The 23,202-nt window shown below is 39.5% G+C and overlaps 1 protein-coding gene across 1 annotated transcript in view; it reads right to left on the bottom strand.

The window, feature by feature from the left end:
- Positions 1 to 1,278: 1,278 nt before the first annotated feature.
- Positions 1,279 to 23,202, bottom strand: part of KCNK5 (potassium two pore domain channel subfamily K member 5) — a 34,645-nt gene continuing 12,721 nt past the window's right edge. Inside the window, exons 2-5 of the mRNA XM_054280394.1 lie at positions 10,046 to 10,157; positions 8,475 to 8,641; positions 7,201 to 7,369; positions 1,279 to 6,393 (exon numbers count right to left, since the gene is read on the bottom strand). Of these exons, the coding sequence (XP_054136369.1) occupies positions 5,579 to 6,393; positions 7,201 to 7,369; positions 8,475 to 8,641; positions 10,046 to 10,157 (1,263 nt within the window). The 3' untranslated portion in view covers positions 1,279 to 5,578. The remainder of the gene's footprint in view (positions 6,394 to 7,200; positions 7,370 to 8,474; positions 8,642 to 10,045; positions 10,158 to 23,202) is intronic.

The raw sequence follows: 23,202 nt of genomic DNA, 5'->3' as shown, positions 1-23,202 counted from the left end.
GTTCTCTGTGCCCATGAGCTGCAGGTTGCTGGTTTCATGCTGCACAAGGCACTGGTAAAGGCCTAGGAAACACATTCAGTGAACACATTTCAGGCTTTTTAAGTGTCAGCTGCTCTGTGATTTTATCTATCTATTAAGCTATTGTGTTCAGAGAACCTGCAGCCAGGCATGGACCATTAGAACAGGCGTGTAACACATACAGGTTTGTCCTGTTTTCCTACTTCTTGCCACCCTCCCCTCAATAAATTAATGACACTACTAAAATTCCGAGGGCAGAAGGTGAACAATAGTCTCCAGCCTGCTGGGAGCTGATATAAGTATTACTGGGTGCTTTCCAGACTCCATGCTCTGTGCTGCCCTGAGCTCCATGAGGAGCTGCCACCTCCCTCTTTGGCTGTTTTTGGCACCAGTCACCAGTCAGGCACTTCTTCCTTCACTGCTCCTGTTGTGTGGCTGGAGGAAAAGCAGAGATTGGCTACCCTCACTTAAATCCTACAGCATCCACTCTTCCCTGCCATGCCCATGCATCTCCCCACTTTCCTAGCTTGTGCCTCAGCAATTCCACTTATTTGTCTAAAATAGGTTCAGTCTCTTCCCTCTCAGGCTGAGGTTGTCTCAATTTCTTCAGATGGCTCCATCTGTACCATGGGTATCACCAAGTCACACTTTGCTGCCCATTAAGGCAGGTAGTTTGCTATTTTCCAGCGTGTTGCCAAGGAAACTGCTGGAGCTGAAGGACTGCAAATAGTTCTAGCCTGAAAAATGGTGAGCACCATTGTGAAAATTCATAAACAGCTACTCAGATATTTTAATAGCTCTGGCATGAGATTCAGATACCAGTCATAAATGTCCATTTTATTTTATCACAGTACTGATTAATTCTAACATTTCCCATCTCTGTGCATCTTCTTTAAAAGCAGCCCACTGATAAAACACAGCCCTTAAAATAAACTTCAGTTTATTTTTCAACAGCTGTCCAAAATCCACATTGAATAATACTTTGCTATGTTGTATCTAATTGAAGACCAGATGCCGTTGAACTGAAGTCATCAATACCCTGTACAAGTTAAGGCATCTGCTTGCATAAACAGCTTGCTTTTTTGGCTCTTTATCTTTGGGCCTTTGGGCCAGGACCAAGTCTCATCTGTAAGGTGCATTACAAGTGTAGGTAGTTGTAAAAAGAAATACTGATCACCATTCTTCTCATGACAGAGAGGATAAATTGTAAATTTTTTATTGCAAAATATTAAAATAAATTACATTTTACAAAGACTTAGCAAATATTTACATACAGTGTGATTCCAGTGACAATCAGCAACAAAGAACAGACAGACAGGCATATTATGGAGTGATAAGAGTCAGAACTGCACAAATGTCAAAAGCCATATTGAAAGACAAGCAAATTTTTAAAAGTTAAATCCACCACAAATGGAATGAATCCTACGAGGCACAAAAATTACATGTCTACAAAGTTCTTTTGTTTAGTCAACAGACATATTGCTTTTTGCTCTCCTCGTCTGTCTCCGCACACTCTCCCAGATCAACTGGAGGAAAAATAAAATCTTCACACATACAGCTGCGTTACCATGGATCTGTTATCAGTCTGGTTTTCATTCTGTGTGCTTTGTGATATCCATTGCCAGCAACAGATTCACGAATCATTAGTTCAGAAAAATTAAACACTCTGATTTTGTATTTCCTCAGTGACTTCGTACCAGTGTATCAGATGGGTGAGGCTGCCTGATGTGAGACAGGTATCTGAAAGTGATGCCCTTCTGGTAGAAACAGGCTTCAGTAACGCAGTACAAACCCAAGAAGCATCACAACGCTGTCATGAAGAATGGGGTCATGTAGTCTTATAGCACTTAAAAGGCCTTTTGTAGGAACAGACTTCCATGGTCACATTTCAGGATTAATCTTTGAAAAAGGACTAAAATTGAAAGTACTGGCTCATCTTGGCAAAATTAATAAGTGAATCCATCCTTCACATGATGTGACTGGAAATAAAATCTACTTATAGGCAACAGCTAGAAAGAAGAGTTTTCACTGCTATTCCATCCCTTCCTTATTTATACATGCTTTTAAGCCTTTTTCCTTCCTTAAATATCCCACTTTCCTCTCTTTCCAGGAAGAGATCTGTCTCACCTACAAAACCAACTCCACAGCTTTAAGAAAACTGCTAACATTATTAGTTAGCCAAATGAAATCAATAGGTATCCAAAGAAAATGTTTCCAGATTGACTAAATAATTGAAATAACTACAAGACATAACCAGGTAGCACTGGGGAATTCATGCAGAGACACTTTTGGAACTGAATAGAACAAAATCCAGCCTGGACACCCCTCTAAGTAATTACATGTAAATCTGAAGGCAGAAAGATATTAGTTTAGATCCCCCAGGCAGCTTCTTTTCTCAAGACGTGGAAGACAGGCAGGCAAAAAGCTGTCCTGTTTAGCTCTTCGGCACTTCTGAGATGGCACCATAATTTTAAAAACCCTGGGAATGGTTCAGCTTTTTGGAGAGAGCCATTATGAAAGCTATGCACCAGCTAAACCCCTCCAAAACTCTGAAACATGTAGGGCTTAACGAGACCAATTCTGTCGGCCCCTGTGTAAAGAGGAATTTTTTCCCAGTGTTAAGATTACATTAAGGCACATGGTGGGATATCTTGAGAACAGTTTTGTGAGGTGTGATCATGTTTCCCCAAAAAACTGGGAATATTGTACTTTGTTTTAATAAATTTAAACTATTACTTTAAATCCCATGATACTTATTATGCAGACTTATAGTCTATGCTGACTACACTGGGAAAGGCCAGAGAGCCACATCTAGCTTGATAATATGAAACAGATCCCATCTATTCTCAGCTCTGGCATACAAGTGCACTTTGCTACACAGAACAGAGTCTGGGTTCCAGTGTGCAATATCCCCTCCCAATCAAAGCAGCCCAGCCAAGTGTCTGGGTTGTATTATTTCAGTATTCAAGAGAATTTTTTCTTTTTTTCTTGTTTTTTAAATGAAGATTGGACTATGCTTTTCCATTTCATGCACTTGCTGAAAGTCTTTTCTCTCCTCGTTGTCCTGTAGCTCTCTAACTGTTACTAAAACTTTGATCTTTGCATCAATAAAGGAAGACAAGTTGGAGAACAACAAAAACTATATGGAGTGCTTTCTCATTTTATTTTAAGTTAGTATGGACTTTTTTAAACAAAAAATATTTAAAAAAAAGAGAAGGCTAAACTGACTACACAAGCATCCTGCGCATATGCACATAATCCTACCTAACATTTCTTACAGTTATTAAGTACAGCTGTCAACCACAGCCCTTCAGATACAAAAACTTGAAGGGCTTGGAGTAATTTTAGAAGAGTGGAGATTAAGGTATCTTACTAGAAGTAAGTAAGAATCATCTTGATACAGCCTCTCCTTCTTTCCTGTCAGATACAAGTGAAATTCATCCAGCCACCCCTGCTCCAAATAGCGTAAATGTAATAAAATTTGATTACAAATGAGAATCTCTCTTCAACAATACTACCATAAATTGCAGATTAAATACAAATCAAATGATGTTGACTCCACAGTTGTTTCGCATGACAGGTGGACACGAGTTGGCCACAATTTGGCCATTGTGTTCACATTCTATTTGAAAAAATGTCATATGTGTGGAAAATTCTAGGAAAGAAAACAGAATAGTAAAGACAATCCCTTGTTTCACAGTAGATAACTTCAAAACTTCCCATCTAAAGGCTATCCAAGCAGAGTGCTAGCTTCCCATATATCTTCCTTCTTCCATGGGACAGGCCAGCAACTGAAGCTGCAGCCAATATTTGTAGTTATCAGAAATAGCCAGTAATTTAGGATTAGCATTGCAAGGTTCCAAAAGGTCTTCTTACAGAGCTCGTGAGTCTGCCAGCATTACACTGAAAATGAGACTGGGAAAACTTTTAACTGTTCACTGAACTTTGGAAACTTTCGGACATACCAGAATGGCTTAAATACTCTAAAACCAAACAGATCAGCAGAACCTGACATGTTAAGGTTTAAAGGTCTTGGCTATCTTCTGTTCCAAGTGTATTGGATAAATCTGAAGCCAATACCTCTTGCCAGCATATAATCAAGAGCCTCATGTGAAAGAGTTGTCAGGGTTAATGCACAGACATAGAAGAAGAAAGAAAAAGAAAACCATGGTAAAATTTCTTTGTAGCCAAAACAATTTGGGCATACATGCTATGAACAGACATGCTTCCTTCTAGTGAGTAGCCCATCTCCAAGTCAAAAAATAATACTTTCAGAAGCTTAGAGCCAAAGTTCCTTCTAAAAAGAAGTGCCTTATGGCCCAAAGTCATTTGATCACATTTCAGTTTGCCCAAGGTTTGATATTGCCCAAACTTCTATCGAGTGAGATAGAATAACCATTGTATATGCACATAGGTCAAACTCTAAAAACAAAACAAAACAATATATGAAGTGTAATCAACTGTTTCAAAAATCATCTCCCATTCAAGTCATGTCTGAAGTACCAAGGCAGGGAGGAACATCAAACAACAATACTGACTAACACACTGCCCAGATCAGCAGCAGTGCTACAGGTCCCCTCTGACAGGCATTAGGGCATTTGGAGAATATCTGTGCTTCCCAAGGTGATTTTTTCCTAAGAAGAACAGTGTCAATAAAACTTCACCTGTACACAGATACTGTATGAGGTTCATTCAAGTATTTCCTTTAGGAAATGGACAGTGGAAGGACACTTTCAACACTAAAAAAAAGTTCATTGCATCCTGCTTGTGTCCATACATGCTTTGATCAATAAGTCTTCCAGTCACTTTACTCTCTGACAGTTCTGGGGCTGACGTGTACCTCAGCAGCCCAACTGGCGAGCTTCATCCCAGATTTTTCCTTGTTAGAGGGCTCCTTCTCGATCCATTCCTTTGGAACTCTTAATTTTAGTATTTTATTTATGAAATTAGAATTCACTATAATTTGACAAGTACTGACATATTCTACGGAGATGTTTCAGAGCTTCCTTCTCAGTCTACCAGCACAGCTCAGTTCAGATCTGTGTGCCCTGGCATTCCATCCAAAGTTTCTCTTCAAGTACAGCGCCATATTTTTGGCAGTAACAACTTAACAAAGAGCAACCCCCTTGATTTCATTCGTGATAAATGCTGGATTCAAATCCAGGTTTTCAGAGGTGAAAGGCTAATGGAGTAACCGAACATGTTTGATGCCCAAAACAGTCTTGCAACAGTATAGTTACAATCCCAAACTATTTCCTCAATGAAATGCATGAACTCAGAGCAGATCCAGTGTATTAACTAGTCTTTTCTATTTTGTTCAAGAACCATAAAATCTAAAGGAGTGGGACTCCAAATTCAACTGTTATTTTACAAGTCTTTCAGAAAAGCAAAGCTGACAGGCTCAGAAGCCAACTTAGGATGGGAAAAGGAGACTGGAGTTTCTTAGTCTGGGACTTGCTTTTGTTTTCAAAGAGACAGGAGAAGCTGCAAACTCACTTTTCTCCTTGCTCTATGTTCAATATGCACTGACCCCTTTCAGAAAAACATTGTCCAGCATGCTTCACGTGGCAGCCTTCACATTGCTTACTGTATTATATTCATTCATCAGCTGTTCATAAGGCACAGAAAGTTCTAGCTCATTATTGGTAAAGGTAGATTCATCAGAGGATGGGAATTTTACTAATTTTTTGGCAGTTTCAGATTCCTCTGCAAGATTATCATCCATAGAGGATTTTGATGTTTCCTCATCATCTGAGATATCTTCCTCTTCATCATCATCTTCATTTACAAATGTTATATTGGCATTCTCAAATATTAAGGGCCGATAGTCTCTGGAATCCCACACTTCACCTTCTTCTTCACTAATCCTGTCCAGCTGGTTCACAAACATGGTTCCTTCTAGAGGACTGTCTGCAATATTTTTGTCATGGAGGGGTCTCAGTACATGACCATTTTGAATGTCCAGGGAAGTCTCACCATACTCAAATGACTCTGTTTTTGTGTAAGTCACCTGAACATCTATACTGGCGTTCATTTGTTTGCCATTTTCCACTATAATCATTTTGTCATTGCTTGTCTTCAGGGCCTTCTTCCCAATTTGCTTTATAAGGTCATTGTAGGTCTCTTCCTTCTTTGAAAGAAAGCTGAAAATGTTGACATCCTTTGAGGTACCCATTTGAAGGGGTTTTTTAGGCCGAGGGTGGTTCTCAAATGACTCTTTTCTTTTTTTCCTCCGTTTCTTGATTGCTTTGTGGACTTCCACAAACATACTGACCTTCCAGTTAACAAAGAGTGAAAGCCAAGCTAGTCCCAGATAGATCCATAACTCCACAAAGTATCTGTAAAGCGCATGATAGTTTGCATCTGGATTTACACCTACAGGAAATTAAAAACAAAAACATTACTGCAAGAAGACTCACAGCTGACAAACCTTGAAGTTGTTACCCTGAGAACTGCTCTCTTCCTCACTAACAAAGCCTTGTTATTTGAACACCACTCAGAGAGGTAGCAAGTGGGGAAATGAAAGAAAAAGTTGATCCCACATCTTCCACTTGTTGGCTACATGTATTCTGACCACTGGACTAACCAAATAAAAATGAAGTATATTTATCCTCTCCTTGTAAGATATAAAAGTGAACATTTTCCTGCTTAAAAATTACCAGTCTTCTTCCTGCCACTGAAGCATGCACATATAGGTACCTTCCTTGAGAAAAAGATTCAGAGTTCAAGGTATGAGGACCAAAGTGCTGAATGAAGCAGTGGCTTTTAGAGAAAGAAGAGGTTTATGAGGAGAGAGGAATATGCTCAGCATTCCCTGTTGACTAGTTCTAGGCAGGTGTAGGCCCAATGCCTACACATCCTGCTTAGATCCCATTCAAAGGTGCACAACTAACATGGTGGGCAGGGTAGTTCCTTGCCTGAAATACAGACCTGGGGTACCAGAAAGACTTATGGACTCTAGAACTTGGCTGCAAAAATAACTCAATAAAGGCCTTAGGTGTCTACACCAACACTGAAGAGCCAGATCTAATCCACTGGATCAGTAGCCAGCCTTAACGGAATATTCTATCCTGCAAAATGTGCTGTAAAAACTTAGAAAACATATTTTCAAATTAAGAGTTTGGAAGCAGAATTGCGACACTGTGCATGTGAGAAAATAATACATAAAATACAATTACTGACCAGCAACAAAATCTCCAAATCCTATGGTGGTGATAGTGATGAATGAGAAATAGAGGCCTTCAATGTAATTCCATCCTTCAGTCACCATGAAGACAAAGGGAGGAATAACCAGATGGACCAAGACACCCCAAACAATGAATATAGCCGTGCATGTAATTTGGGCTTTCCTCTGCAAAGAAAATGCAAAAGTCAGGGAACGATCTCAATTTTTTTTTCCTACCCATGGCACCAAGAATCATCTGACAAGTACCAGATATTTCAGTTGTGTGCTAACAATTTAGCTACCATAATGAAAAGTCCCTATAAGCGACTGAAGTAAACGCACTTCTTTTTTTTCCTTTATGCAGAACTCCCTATTCTTGCAACTGCTTGCTCAAAAAGGATTATTTGCTCATAGTTTTGTTTCATGCTCTTGGAAAAGTTTAAGGAGTCCCAAATATTTTATAAATTAGAATGGGATATGGACATAGCACTCTAGTCTAAAAAGCCATCAGTACCTCTAATTTTCCTCTTACTCATTTGAAAACAGAAGATCAGAAGCATTTTATGTTGTTTCTCTCCCATTTCTGTTTCCTTCTCTTTGCCACTCATGCCAGCCTCTACACAAACCTCCACATACACACATATTTCACTACTATTTTCTGTACTTTCTTCTCAGGCGCAAACCCGAGAAATTTCTTGCTCTGATTCTGAAAGCAGGACCTAAAGCAGTCCCAGTGCCCTCCAGGCACTCTGATCCTGCACTGCCTCCCATTTCTGTGCAGAGTTAAAACTGAGGATTCACTTGCAGTGGGGAAGGGAGGAGAAAGAAACCCAAACAAACCATCACCAAAAACCCAACAAAATGCCACAAACAAAAAAGCAAAAGCCAGTAACAGAACAAAATATTGTTTTGCAGTAGGTTCACTGCACAGCAGGAAATATTTGTACTAGCATGCAGGCAGGTGGGAGCCAAGCAGGACAGCATATTATCATTCCTGTGCCTGAGGAGCTTGAATGAAATGTCTGTGAAATGGAGCCTCGTGTACGTTTGTTCTAAAGGTCTTTAACATAAGAAGTAGTACCAAAGGTTTTTGTGAGATCTCATTTTGCTAAACTTCTTGCAGAACTAACACATCAGATACCATCCCTCTTTTAGTTCTTTCAATGCACACCATTTGAGAAAATTTGTGCAAGTGTTCATTTACTACAAGATAAGCAGGCAAGTTATGAAATGCAAGCTTAATTCATGCATCAAAACTACACAGTTCAAGGGTAAACAAGTAAGGGCTTACCAGGCTGACTCCTCTTTTCGTCAGAAACTGGCCCAGCCTCTTGGCACGTCCTCCAAAGAATTTCCCCAGAGCACTGATCCACGTCAAGCAGAGAGGGACTCCAAAAAGCCCATAAAATATGCAGAAGAGACGCCCAGCATGTGTCTTTGGGGAAACATTTCCGTAACCTGGAAGAGATAAGCGTGTTCTCTGTCTGTTCTGGCTGAAGAGAATCCAAGGCAATTCTAGCTGTGCACAAAACAACACAGTGTGGGCTCCTACTGTGTTGGGCACTCCTTACTTCACCTTCTAAAAGGGATTTACTTTACTTCAGCTGCCCATCTTCTGAAACTGGATGCATTCCAAATCTAACAAACACATATTCCATTACTGTACTTTGTGTTCCCTACATTTTGTGAATCTTTTTCTGGACAAGATGGGACAAATAGAAAATAAAGCTCATCTCAGAACTTCTGATGTGATGTCCCAATCTTAAGCAGCATTGTTAAAACTTGACTGATTTAATTTTACAGTGTGAAACTCAAAATTCATCCTGAAGCTAGGTCCTGGTGAAAGATACACTATACACATTTAACTTGTGACCCAGTACCTTTGCAGGGTAAGAGCTTGTGAGTCAACTGCAAGGCAAGTAAGTAAAAGATATTTCAAATGAATTTGGTTCTTTGCTGGTCATAGAACCCAAAAGAGCATTGCAGATTCAGGCTCTAAAATCAGCAGCCTATATTCTGAACTTCTGATAGAGTCTTCTTATTTAGGAGTGTTATTGACTTCAACATTTTTCATAAGTTATAATATAAGCTGGGTATTGTGAATTTTAAATAATAAAGAAAAACACAGTACTGCATACGGTTTAACAGTAAGACTTCTACATTTGGTCTTCTCTGGTTATTTTGCATTCCCTTTTTTTTTTTAATTGTGCAACAAGTGTGTAACAGCACCATGTAGCAAAGATTTTTCTGCAAAAGCAGAAGGAAAATGATGTTCAGTTCTGAAAACTTGTATATCACAGGAGAAAGACATCTTCCAGTGCAGAGGATCTTTATAAGGAAAATCAGTAGTGATATTTAAAAAGCAACAGTTGCTCTGCTTCACCTTTTTTTAAGAGGTGGATAAAAAATATAGTTAGTTCTGCAAGCCAGGAACACTGATAATTTAGTAGTAGCTCAAGAGAACGCGTGTGTGTAACAAGACAGCAATCCAAAAACCTCATATGCACTTGCTTTAGGTATTCATTTAATGGAATGCTTTGTCACGCTTTTGTTTTGGAATTTTATGATTTGGAAATTTAAGTGCATAAATCAATGGAACTGGAATGACACCAGCCAAGCCCAACAGCACCTTTAGTCCATTACTTATTGGAAAAGCACACTTCTCTCTTCTGTACACACACGGAGAGGGTGCCAAAACCCTTGGTTTTTTCCTCCATGAATCTGCAGGTGAACACACACTTTAGGCAGCTCCAGCCAGGGGACTTTATTCGGTGGTTACCTTGACACAGAAATGGGAGACTACAAAAACAGTAGAGCCTACAGAGAACTACAGATAGAAAGGTTGACATAGTAAATATTTACCAATTGTCGTGATCACAGTAGCAGCAAAGATCACAGCATTAGGCCAGTTCCAGTTGTTAAAAGTATTGTTCCCAGTGATGGCAACCCCCTGTCCAGCAGCATCTGACACAATCTGTAAGGAAAAAGTAACAAGCAATCTTGTAAAATCCTGGCAGCCTTAAAAAAAAAAAATGTGTCTGTCCCCCTCAGGTTTTCCCCCTCAGCTCGTACTTTCAAAATAATCTCTTGAGTTTTTTGTGAAGGCTGCCCTAGTATGTTCAATAACAGTAATTTTATGAAATACTAAAAACTTTCTTCACATAAGAAAAATTAATTCAGGTGCTCTGACATTTCAATAGGGAGTTTCAATTAGATGAACTTTTACTTGACTTACAAGTTTAAAACAAATAGATGTCTTCCAGAGAGCAAATAACACTCCTGCAAACTGAACTAGCATTTAACCTCCAGTGCAGATCTTGAATTTGTTTTAATATTAGGGACGTCTTCAGAACTACTATCCATTTCAAAACACTGTTACATGCCTCAGCTTGACTTGGGTATGAATGTCATGGAATCCTTGGCAAAGCTCATGTGATACATGTTAATTCACCTGCTGTCTCTAACGAAGTCAAACCATCTAAAAGCAAACACTTAAAACTGTACTTTTCAAAGACAGAGAAATTAACATTTTTTTCAAAGCATTTCATGCAACAGGATTCCAATCATTGTCCTTGAATCAGGCCCTTTTCTTCTCCCACGCTGGAATCTGGTATGCTGTGATAAATGCAAAGCAGTAATTCTTATTTTGTGCAGAAATTGCAAGTTTCAGACCAAAACCTTGCATCTCGCTGATTCTGGAGTGCATTTCTACCTCCCCAAAGTAAAAGGAAAAAACCAAACAGATATACCATATTCCCTCTGGGAAATCTCAAGTTATTTAAATGTTTGCCCTGTAGCATCATGGTGCAGTGAAAGCCTTACCACGTTACTCTGCTTTTTTCCCTTCAGTGTAAACACCGAACAAAACTCTGAGGCAACATCAACAGACAGGAAAGGTGAAGATATTTCCAAATGCTGATTTATAATGTTACCCACTGCATGCATTTCTCCCTCAGTAAGTGTTGAACATAAAAAACTATCTGCAGCTAAATATTTGAAAAACTGGAAGCAATATACTTTTAAAACAATTTTTTTAGAAATAAACATGACAGGTGATGTTTATATTAAACTGGCAAGAACTTTTAAAGGTAACAACCAACTCTTCCTTCCCCCATCACCCTTTCCTTCCTTTCTACTTGATTAAGATCGGATCTTGGACCCAGCAGAGAACACAAAGTTCAATCACTACATACAAACATACACAAGTTAACACAAGTTTTAATTATTCTTGAGACTTATTACATATTACCACCCTCCTACTGTAATAAAAATGCCCTCAAAGTGAATGTATTGTACATATACAAGATGCACATGATTTAATTAAAAATGCACCTTCAACACACTGTTGTGTGTTGTTCCAGGCTGTTCCAGAAGACAAAAGGAGAAGCATTGAAAGTGAATGAAGGTAAAGAACTCGATTTTTTTTTCTCCTGGTAAAGTCAAAGTGTGTGTAAAACTGGATGCAGTGTCTTTCCACAGCCTACACGCTCTGGATAGAAAAGGGACAGAGTTCTCACCAAGGCACTCATTTATCATGAGAAAGTGGTGTACATATGAGAAGCAGCCCTAAACCAGGCAGGTTGAGGGCAGGCAAGTAAAGCACACAATGTTTTGAGGGCAGGCAAGTAAAGCACACAATGTTTTGAGAGCAGGCAAGTAAAACACACAAACCCTCTTCCAAAAAAAAAAAAAAGTATCACAAGAGCTCATCTGAGAAGAAACCAATCAAAGTACAATCACTCATTTCTGCCATGGTCTGCAGAGGAACTTCCTGAAAGTCCCAAAGGACATCCAAATCACCTAAAAAACACAATCTGTTATCTATTATTCTTGAAAAGATGCCCTGACTTCTTCCATTGCCTAAATGTTACACTAAGAGCCAGTTTTCCAGTCATTCTCCATTCCATAATCAGACTTGGATATTTTTTAGTTTTTGTTTCCTCACAAAGCAAGCGATCTCCAAGAGACCCAGTGAACTATCCACTCCCATTATCTCACTGCATTAATCCACCTTGGCCTGACCTCATGAGCTCAGCTTCCCAGTACATACAAGTATGTCAAGACCTGCCAGGATTTGAGGTCTGGAGGTCTGAAGAGGGCCCAGATCTGAGGGGAAGGAGCTGCTGGACTGAGTGGCACACAGCTGCCCTTTGCAGCCAGGCCGCTAACATTCTGGGAGAGATGGCCAGCTCCACAAGTTATATGAACTCTTGGTATGGTGAACGAGAGATAATTCTCCAGGCACAGCTGACACCCTCTTCCTGTCCCTATTTGCACACAGCTATTGGTTATTAGCACACAATTATATAAGATCTATAGTCCAGTCTTCTAAGTTACTTCATGCCTGCAATAAGTCTGAATGTACTATATGCATCCCAGCTGCAGGAACAAAGACAGTCACAAAACATGCTTATATAGCTTTGGTGCTGTGGGAAATATGTAGCTGCTTTCCAAGCAGCTTAACTTTTGCCCATACTGAAATAATTAAAGGTTCTGGCTAAAAAAAAAAAAAAAAAAAAAAGTGAGTGGACACTATACAACTGAACAGCAAACATGGCTGTGTTTTTTTGCTTGGCAAATCTGTTAGGCTCAAATGTCAGAGATGCCTTTGTTTTCATATATGAGGATATAGAATGCCCCAGGTTGGCTGTGATTGATTTCCTAAAATACAGAAAACTTCCACCAAAAAGTCTTTGGATTGTAAAAAACAAAGCAAGGAAGAAGAGGAAGAAGAGGGTAGATGGTGCAAGTGTTAGTATCTTGAAAGATGTAATTTTAAAATACTTTTTCAAGTATGCCCAAATGCAAAAGCTGAAAATAACTAACTTATAATTTATACATCGCCTTAGATCTCACCTCAAGGAAGTTCATACTGACAAAGGCAGGAGTGTTTTAGGCACCTGCCACTTGAATTTCCCCCATATGAGTAAGAGTAGGGCTGGAAAGTTCTCAAAACAGATTTAAAAATAGCAAGGAGAAGTCTTGGCCCATATAGGTCACACACCGCTACTGATTTTATTCTAAGAGTTAAGGAGTGCAAGAAAATCTTAAGAGACTCTAGTAAGGAACAGTTGGGTCTGACGACAATAAGCAATAGCAAGAAAAAAGGACTTCTGGGGTATTTGTGGCCAGATAGACAGACACACCAGACTGAAGACAGAAGACAATAAACTGACTATATGTAAACTAGAGCAACAGATCCTGCCCCACAGGCACCCTATTACATAGAGGAAGAAGAGCCAGATACTGCTCAGAGCCAGGTCTCTTTTGAAGAGGCTAAAGCCTCCCGTGTTATTCAAAGCATTCCCGGGATCTCACATACAGGTCTAATGGCAGCTTTAAGGTTCTCCCAGTGGTAGGAACAATTGTCTTTTGAAATGCTGTTTTTCCACAAGAAAGGAGATGTAATTGAACTATTAAGCCTGAAATTACACCCAATGGCTTTCATTCTACTCCCAAGAGTATTACAATGTAATGGACAAACACAGCTTCTGAAAGCTGAATCCATTAAAGCAAGAACTGATGCATCCTTTGAAGACTCCTAGGCTTTGTCCTCACTTCTGACTCCAAGAGAACATAGGAGTAATTTTGCTTCTTTCTTAAGTTGTTTTAACAACATGGATGTAAAGATTTAGTGCACTGAAAAACGCTGAATTTAGAATCTACCAAGTACTTTAGAGACTTTCCTACAAGAAATGAAAAAGCTTTAATGGTAATCTTTTTTCACACTGACACCTAAATACAATTTGAAGAAACCAGAGAAGTGCAGTAGTTATCTAATCATAGGTATGTATAATACTGACAATTAGCCAATCACAATAAAATTGTCCAGGGTAATAAATTTTAAATTTAAACTATCAGATGAACAGTATACTGCTGGTAATCTTTAATCAGATTTCAGATTTTAACCAAATCCAGTAGCAGCAAGGCTAAACAGATAGGTGAAGTGATACAAGCAACTGTATGAACAAAAAGCCTAAAGGAATTCGTAGTGACTTTAAAACTACATAAATAGTTAAAATCCATGCCATGCTAACTGCATACTCTTTTACTCGTCCCACATGGCTTTTACAGTGATTTAGGTTTCCTGGCTCCAGCTATAAAGTTACAGTAGCACTCAGCTGTTTATAATAATCTTATTTTTAGATGCAATAAAAACATATTTAATTGTTAATGGATATCTTTCCAATAATAAAAAAAACCTGAGTCACATGTTAAGACTCCCAGATCAGATATATATTATAAAGCTCTGCTGACCTGGATAATATTGCCCCAGGATTGAGTACATGTATATAAAGAGAAAAGAAACCCTCTCAGCCAGTAACCCTTTTGAAGGAAAAAGGCCTGTGGGTGGTCACAGCTAAATTGACAGGACAGCATCCTCAGACTCATTATGCAGACAGGCAGCACAGTGGCCATGGGTGGAAGTTTCCTGTCCTGTTGGCATACTTTACTTTGATGTCTGCCTACACATTAAAAGTAGCAGAAGCTATTTCACAGACACAGGCACAGTCTGAATTTTGTAAGTACTTTATAGCTAGATCAAGTTGTAAATTCACAGTCGAACTAGAATATATTAATCCTGGCTTACAGCTGTTATAGCTCAACTACTGTGTAAGTTTCTGTATGTAGCTGCTAAACAACAAATATATATCTAATGTAATACTAAACAGCATAATTTATTATTTTGAGTTATAGTCACTGGAGAAAGAGAAAACAACAAACAAACAAGGTAGATATTGAAGGTGATTGGCTTTCACTCTGCACCCCCAATGTGCCCCAACTGAATGGAAGATACTGTCCATCAGAGAAAATATTTTCCTCTCCGGAATACCTTGGCAGCTTGGGTTTTGGGTAAGGAAGGGGAAAGTGAAGCCAACTATGCAACTAATGATTTTACCAATGAATAAAAAACTCTTTCTCCCCAATTACTTTTCATGTCTAGATCTATGAGGTGTACACAAGTAATGTTTTATTAAAAATTCCTGTTTGAGTTCTTCAAAGACTTCATATTAACCTATATATTTTTTCACCTCTCTTCCCAACCTCAAAGACAGATGCAGTACTGCTAAGAAAATCTTGCTGTGCCACGCTGCTTACTTTGGTAGCCAGAGACACAACGTGGCAGAGCTGCAGAAAGCCGAGAGAATTCCCATACGGTGAAATGATTTCACTGAGGCAGCAGACAGATCAGCTATTCCCATGTCATCTTTACATTGGCTGCTATACACGTGTCAGTGCACAGAAATGGAAGCTCATCACTTCTTGGAAAGGAAAAAAAATTCTTTAAGGATTAGAATACAAAAACCTCACACAGCCTAGAATACAAAACAGCAGCACCCTCTCTGGACATGTTTCTGCCACTTGGCACCTGGCACATTTCATATGTGATCTGCTCGAGGCAAGAGTTGTCAGGAAAGCATGGCAGTTACCATCCTCCCCTTCTGAGCAGCTCAAAGCCACCAGAAAAGCACACAATTGTGGTTCCTGCCATCCTTTCTCACTGCCATCTCTAGTGTAATGACAGACCTACCCTAACTGCTCGCGTTCCCATCGGAATCACACTGGCAACATGACCAGGGCCAGCACACGGAGCCAAGTGGACAAGCCCTTGAGGCTGCCTTTGCCACTTGACAGTCTCTGCAGGATTACAAAAACCTGCAGGACTTAGGATAGCTGACCTCTCATTTCCCTCTCAGCATTATCTGTGTTTGCAGTATGAATTTCATGTTTGTCAGGGCAAGAACCATGCCAGATGTAAAAGAAGTCTTTTAGCTGAGTCCTGGATTTCCTACTTCTCTTCTGTGGGGAATGGTTTGCGACCTTTTTTGAGAAAGAAAAATAAGACAAATGAACCACATTGTCTCAGTCTGACAGGCAACACCCTTGTGTCTTGCTAACCTGTGAAAGGTTTACTGTCCTTCACTGACCTATGCAGAGAGTTGAGCTGGAAGCAAGAGGTGCAGGATATGAGTCAGCAGCACCTGCAGTATAGGAGGATGGTGGGAATTACTAAGTTCCACATTAAGTGAAGAGGACATTGGTTGACTACACAAGTTTGGTTCCGGATCAGCTAAGCATAAAGGAGTGAATACCCAGCTGGCCTATGTTAAACTAGGTTCTGCAAGACTCTTGTTAATCCTAGAACTTGTATAGTCTGTTTTAACAAACAAATTCCAAGGCAGAAATGTCTTGTTTCTAACAGGACAATGGGGTTGTGGACAGTAGCCGCCTACCACAAGGTCAAAGTTGAAACTGAAACAAAAAATAGGAAGTAATCATTGAGGGAATAATGTTAACTTTCACTTCTAGAAGAACAGAAACTCCACAAGCTTCATGCTTGATGTTGACAGATGTAAATAACACACATAACCAAAAGAATACATGAAGATTATGCAAAAAAACTAGAGAGATCACTAGACTATATAGGATTCCTTCTCCTTTATGTATGAATTTAAATAGAAGAAAAAAATAAAAACAAACCCTGGAAAGCAAGTGTTATTCCTCAGGTTTACATTCCAATGTAGATCAACTACAAACAGCAGGGGAGAAGTTTTCCCCTTGCTGTCATAACCAATCACTTTATAAATGTAGTGCAAGTGCTACAGCAAGTGCATAAATATTTTGCATTTTTCAATCAACAGTTTAGTCTTAAAATATAGTTCTCTTATCAAAAGACAAAGTTTTGAAAATTCCCAGTGGGGGAAAAAAATCCTGGCAAAACATGGATTAACATACTTCAAGGGAGGAGTTTTTTTCCAACAATAGCAAGATTTAATCCAGAATGAGATGATATTTTCACACTTTTATCAATACAGCAAATAGAATATTATCTACTCACTTTTTCACAGTCTTGGGAAAAAGAAGAACTGAAAGAAGTTTTGCTGTTTTTTTAAAACTGTTTCAACATGTCAGTGGTTTTTGTTTATTTGTCTGCTTTTAATAAGACAATTATAAAAGTTATTTACATTTGCTTCAAGTGACTTTAAAAGATCCACCAGTATCTTACAGCATACAAACCAGAAGGGTATATATAGAGTTTGAACACATTGTATATAACACACTTTACCCAAAAGGTTATATAACAAGATTGAACTTGCTCTGCAGAAAGAGTTTGGCTAATCTTGTTGATTCTTCATTTACCCAGCCAACTTCTTAGTGTTTCATTCTGTTCATGCAACAGTGCTTCTCAATGCATAAATTAATTACAGAACCAAGACTCACTATTGCTTTCCCTTCATTATGCTTTACTTTGGTCTGTCAGGAACTTGTGCCTTCACCTAAGCAGATTTTTTCTTACCTAACTGAGTTTCCAGCACACGCCACTTCATACAAAGCTGTCCCTACATCTGAGCCTGATAGTTAAAGAATGCGTGTAAATACATGTCTGGTTTTCACTCTGCATAGTTTTGTGATCCAACAGACAGCAAATTAGGCATCATTTTTGGCTGTTAGTTTAGAACACAGAATACCCAGAAGATTTCTTTACATGTCTTGTTCTTGATTTCTTATTTAAGTCATTTTGTCACAATTCATTTTTTATTTGTTTTTAAGTGGGAAACCTCCTGTTCTGAGACTTAGATGTGGCTGGCACTTTTTTTTAAGCAGTCTTGCTAGTTTTATTGCAATATTTTACTATTTCCATTTAGGTGGAGAAAGCACAGAGTGGGATACCTTGTCCTTTACTGGACTTTGAAAGCAGATTCCAATGAAAGTAATTAAGTACATGCTATGAAGAAAACTGTGGATTAGAGCTCAACATCTCTTTTAATTTACTGATAAACCAGTACAGAACAGGCTGTCCAGTAAGAACACCAAAGACAAGAAACTACCAAACAAGATACTATCAAACACAGAGAAACATGGAAATGGTCTTTACCAGAGAGAAAATACGCTTGACTAAACAACTGCATCACTGCGCTGTAAGGAAGCCCTGTGTGTGTCCTTCAAAGGGTGCAACTGAGTTTGAAGAGGGATTAGAAAACATTGACATCTTAATCCTACACACCTACCTTTACACTTGAGAATATTCATTATTTAGTGTAATTCTGAGGAAGCTTCTGTAAGGTTTATTTACATGCTCAGAACCAAGGAAGAACACTGACATTCCCCAAAGCAAACTGGGACTGCTCAACATGAGCTCCAAAATCTCTCTGCAAAAGAGTTTGCTGGATATGCCAGTGAATTCTTATTTGCATCTGAAGCTCTATCACATTAGCTGTTCTTAAAATTCACTCTACCCAATCCCAGAATCACCTGTAAATGCAAAGAGTATTTAAACAACAGCATCCTTGCTACAGGTTAGTGAATCCATTGTGTTTTTGTGGCCACACTTTGGTAGCTTGGGGGGCTGCAGGGGTGGCTTCTGTGATAATCTGCTTGAAGCTTCCTCCATGTCCAGCAGAGCCAATGCCAGCCAGTTCCAAGATGGATGTGCCACTGGCCAAGGCTGGACCTATCAGAAATGATGGCAACATCTCTATAATAATGCAGTTAAAAAGGAAAAAAAATGTTATTGCTCCAATGAAACTGCAGCCAGAGCAGAGAGGAGTGAGAATGTGGGAGGAACAGCTCTGCAGACACCAAGGTCAGTGCAGAAGGAGGGGCAGAGATGCTCCAGGCTCTGGAGCTGAGGCTCCCCTGCAGCCCCTGCTGCAGACCATGGTGGAGCAGCTGTGCCCCCGAAGCCCATGGAGGTCCCTGGGGATGCAGAGATCCACCTGCAGCCTGTGCAGCAGCCCCACAGCAGAGCAGCTGGATGCCTAAAGGAGGCTGTGACCCCATGGGAGGCCTGTGCTGGAGCAAGGTCCTGGCAGGAATGTGCAGACACATGGAGAGAGCTCACTCTGGAGCAGGTTTCCTGGTAGGACCTGTGGGGCACCCATGCTGGAGCAGGCTGTGCCTGAAGGACTGAGCCCCATGAAGAGGGACCCCCATGCAGCAGTTCAGAGTGAGCTGCTGTGCCTTAAGGACTGAGCCCCATGAAGAGGGACCCCCATGCAGCAGTTCAGAGTGAGCTGCTGTGCCTGAAGGACTGAGCCCCATGAAGAGTGACCCCCATGCAGCAGTTCAGAGTGAGCTGCTGTCCATGGGACAGACTCAGGCTGGAGCAGTTCATGGAGAGCTGTCTCCTGTGGGAGGGACTCCATGGCAGGGCAGGGGAACAGCTCCTCTCCCTGAGCAGTGCCAGCAGTGTGATGAGCTGACCATAACACCCCCATTCCCCGTCTCCCTGAGCCACTGAGTGGGAGGAGGTAGAGCCAGTGAAGGAGGGAGGGGTTTAAGGGGAAGATTTTTTTAAGATTTATTTTACTTTTCATCATCCTGCTCTGATTTTGTTAGTAATAAATTCAATTAATATCCCCAAGTTGAAACAGTTTTGCCTGTGATGGTAATTGGTGAGTGATCTCTTCCTGTCCTTATCTCAACTCACAAACCTTTCCCTGTATTTTCTCTCTCCTGTCCCACTGCGGAGGGGAGTGCCTGGCATCCAGCCCGTATCAAACCACCACATTTTACTACTGCATACAGTCTCCAGGACCTTCCAAAAATGAAGGTTTTCAGAAGAATCTGTGTTTAGATACAATGTCATTATAAATAAAACATAAGAGATAATATTGTCACACCGCCCTACCTTTATTAAGACTAGTAGCTTAAGAATCTGTCCTGACTTTGCAGAACAGACCTGCTTTCTAACCATTCTGCCAAGTGGAAAATAGTTTTCCCACACCTTCTCCCAGGCACTGATGATAGATAGTATTTTTCCACCCTTTATCTTTAGCACCACTATTTTAACACAGCACCAATTATACACATGTTAAACAATGCAGAAAGTTCTTCAGTGGACTGAGTCTCAAAAGAAACAGAGTGACAAATTTCAATCTGGGTATTTCAGGATTTTTTCCTTCTGGGTTTTTTGTTTTTGCAAGTGCAGAGTGTCTGTGGGAACAATGCTAAAATGATGAATTTGTAACAGAGACCAGGTACTTGGCTTAGTTTATCCATAACTGCTGACAACCCAGTGAAGAGAGGAAGAAACTGATTTAACATGCAAAGGGCAGTCTCATTGAAGGCAGTAATACAGGCATAAGCACCTCTCTTTGTATCCTCTTACTCTTCTGCTTCCTAGTCGGTAAAATGAATGAGGGTAGAGAATGCACATTTGTCACAGGCAGAAACACTCCTTATTTCAGTCTTTTAAGTGCTCATCTGTTTTTCTTGTTTTTCAATTAAAATTTAATCAGACTAAGTGATCCTTTAGAAGGCAATCTGTTAATTAACCCGTATTAGACAGCAGAAATCATGCTCTTCAAGTACAATCTCAATTTATTATCCAGAAATAGCTCTCATTAGTCAGAGACAAGAAGGGGGGGAAAATTTTACATACAAATTTAGAAGATATATGCTCTGCTCTGGTTTTAGCTTGTTATCTGAAGGCCATGCAATAAATCATGAATTTGGAGGAGATGTAAAGAACCATCTCTTTACATGCCTGAACCTGAAAGACACATAAAACTCTAATTGTGGCTTAAATATAATATTTATGAGTCTGGAAACTTCAGGACACAGTCCAGTGGAAACAAGTTGTGAGTTTACAGATAAATTAATTCCACATCATTGTTTGGAAACAGAAAAGGTAAATAATCCTGGCAGCTATTCCCTGCTTGAATGTATAATCAAAATTAGACAAAGCATGAGCAGCATCAAACAGGATACATAAGACTTGATGATAAAAATTTTATGGCACTCTATAGTGCCAGCATTTGCTATATTGAATATTTTTTTCCTTACTTTCCCCTGCACACACTCCACTCACCACATCCTACCCCCCAATTAAAACCAGACATTCATGTGCTGGCCATTTTAGTAATTCATATAGGTGTAAATGCTGATCACTGCAATGAATTCTACTCTATCTACAAAAAGTCCATAGGATATTGCTTCTACTTGGAGAAACAGTCTTAGTATTGTGTAATGTTCTGCAAGATTAGCTGCTCAATCAGTGCTGGTAACTAGCACCACCACCTTTTCCTTCCCTGGTGGACACAAACATCACAAAGTGTATTGACATGCTTGAGTTTTGCAGGGAAAGTTACAGCTGAGTAATAAACCTAATCAAGAGAGCTTTCCTGAGGATATGATGCTTCCCAAGATGCAAGTGCACATTTTTTTTTGTGTCACTTGGCATGGAGAACAAAGACTTAGAATTTTAAAGTTAGTGGAAAATATCTTGGCAAACAATCCTGATTGAAATGATGAGAGAATTATCTCCTGTGAGACAAACAAATGGGTGGAGATCAAACTTAGCCCTCCTAGCTTCCCAACTTCTGCAATATCTGAAAATTAATAGAAAAACAGTTCCAGGAAAGGTTCTCCATTTAATAACAGAAGGTGCCTGCCTGTAGAAGAGAACCATGGAAAACCATTTGACTTAGTTCAATTATAGGCACAACAGACTAGCAAAATACAGTTTGAAACTCATCTAGTTTCTTTAATTTCCTACTTCAGTCTAGGCTGTGAACTTAAATTCTCCTTGAATTAGCCTGCAGTAAGAGGAGAACTCCAAAACTTCCGTATCTTGAAACTGGACCTCACTGCCCTTGAGAACAACATAGGTTTTGTCATCAATTTTATTTAGAGAAGATAAGCAAGTTGTACTGCAAAAATAAAGGGTGAGAGGAGATAGCGCTGCTTCCTTTTTACTGTATCAGAAACTATAAAGCAAGACCACAAACAAAAACCATTTAAACAAAAATCCAGTTTGGTATAGGAATAAACAACAAAAAAATAAGTCTGAATGGAACTAAGCTGCAAAGTAAAACAGGCTCTCAACCAGGCAGTAGCTGTTAATCAAAGCATTCAGCATAGTAGTGTATAAGAACCTCTGTGCCCAAACCAAGGTCGAGATTAACAGTGATTAGTTTAGCTAATGTAAATACTTCTGCAATGTGGTGTTAGAGGTAAGATTTTGGAACTTGGATCCTTATTACTACTATAGTGCAGTGAGGAGCATATTTTTGTCCTTAGTTAAATCCTCTTAGTAGGAGAGGAGGAGTTCTTCAGAGAGATGTTGGGAGAAAGTGTTTATTCTTCTACCATTTTCTGTGGCTCCATTTAAAGGTGTGCAGGAGCTCTTCCTCAAGGACAGACATAGTGCGCAAGACATAAATGGGGAAGAGCAAAACAAATTACTTGGAAAGAAACTACTGATAAACAGAAGACTAATACTTTTGCAGCACGAGCTTGATTAATTTTTTCTCCTGACAGACTTCTAACAAGAAGGACTTTAAGTAAGGTTTGAGCCATACAAAATACATATAATTTCCTTTACTGAATATACTAGCACTTCTACAAAGTGGATGCATTACCCTACTGACATTGTGACTTTGTGAAGCCTTATCTTAAGGCCACATGGAAAAGAAGTACAAGTCAAGATCACTGATTTTGTAATGATAATTTGCACTCCTTATTTGTACCAAGTGCTATTCTGCTGAAGGTTTACAGATGGCTCTTACGTCTACAGCTACAGACATAACACAAGAGCTGTCCTCTTCGGATTAAGCACATTGTGCATGGAAATATTCCATCTGACAATGGAAACAGAACACAGCAACATGGAATCTCAGCAACATGGTCCAGTGAAAGGTATCCCTGCTCATGGCAAGGGGGTTGGAACTGGATTATCTTTAAGGCTCCTTCCAACACAAACCATTCTATTTTTTTTTCTTTTGCTTTGTAAGAAGCAATGCAACAGTTACATTTGTCTTTGCAGCTTTCCATCATAAGCATCTATTTTACAAAACAGTGTTTTAAAAATAGGCAGTATAAGACATTTTCAGTCAAAACACACACACATGTTTTCTAAAAAGTCCTCATATGGTGTACAGGGGTGTTTGTGGAAACCTGTTATAGTGTGCCCAGACATGATTTAGATAATACTTATTGATTTCATGGTCTGCAATGAGTTCTATGTTTTGCCTTTCTCCATCCTCATGGAAACTTCCCATTGCTTTCCCACA

The sequence above is a fragment of the Melozone crissalis genome, unplaced genomic scaffold (genome assembly GCF_028551555.1).
Source record: "Melozone crissalis strain CALT ecotype California unplaced genomic scaffold, PUWL_Pcris_2 ptg000027l_1, whole genome shotgun sequence".
Taxonomy (NCBI): Eukaryota; Metazoa; Chordata; class Aves; order Passeriformes; family Passerellidae; genus Melozone; species Melozone crissalis.
Note: the sequence above shows the minus strand (reverse complement) of the source record. Positions and strands in the feature narration are given on the sequence as shown.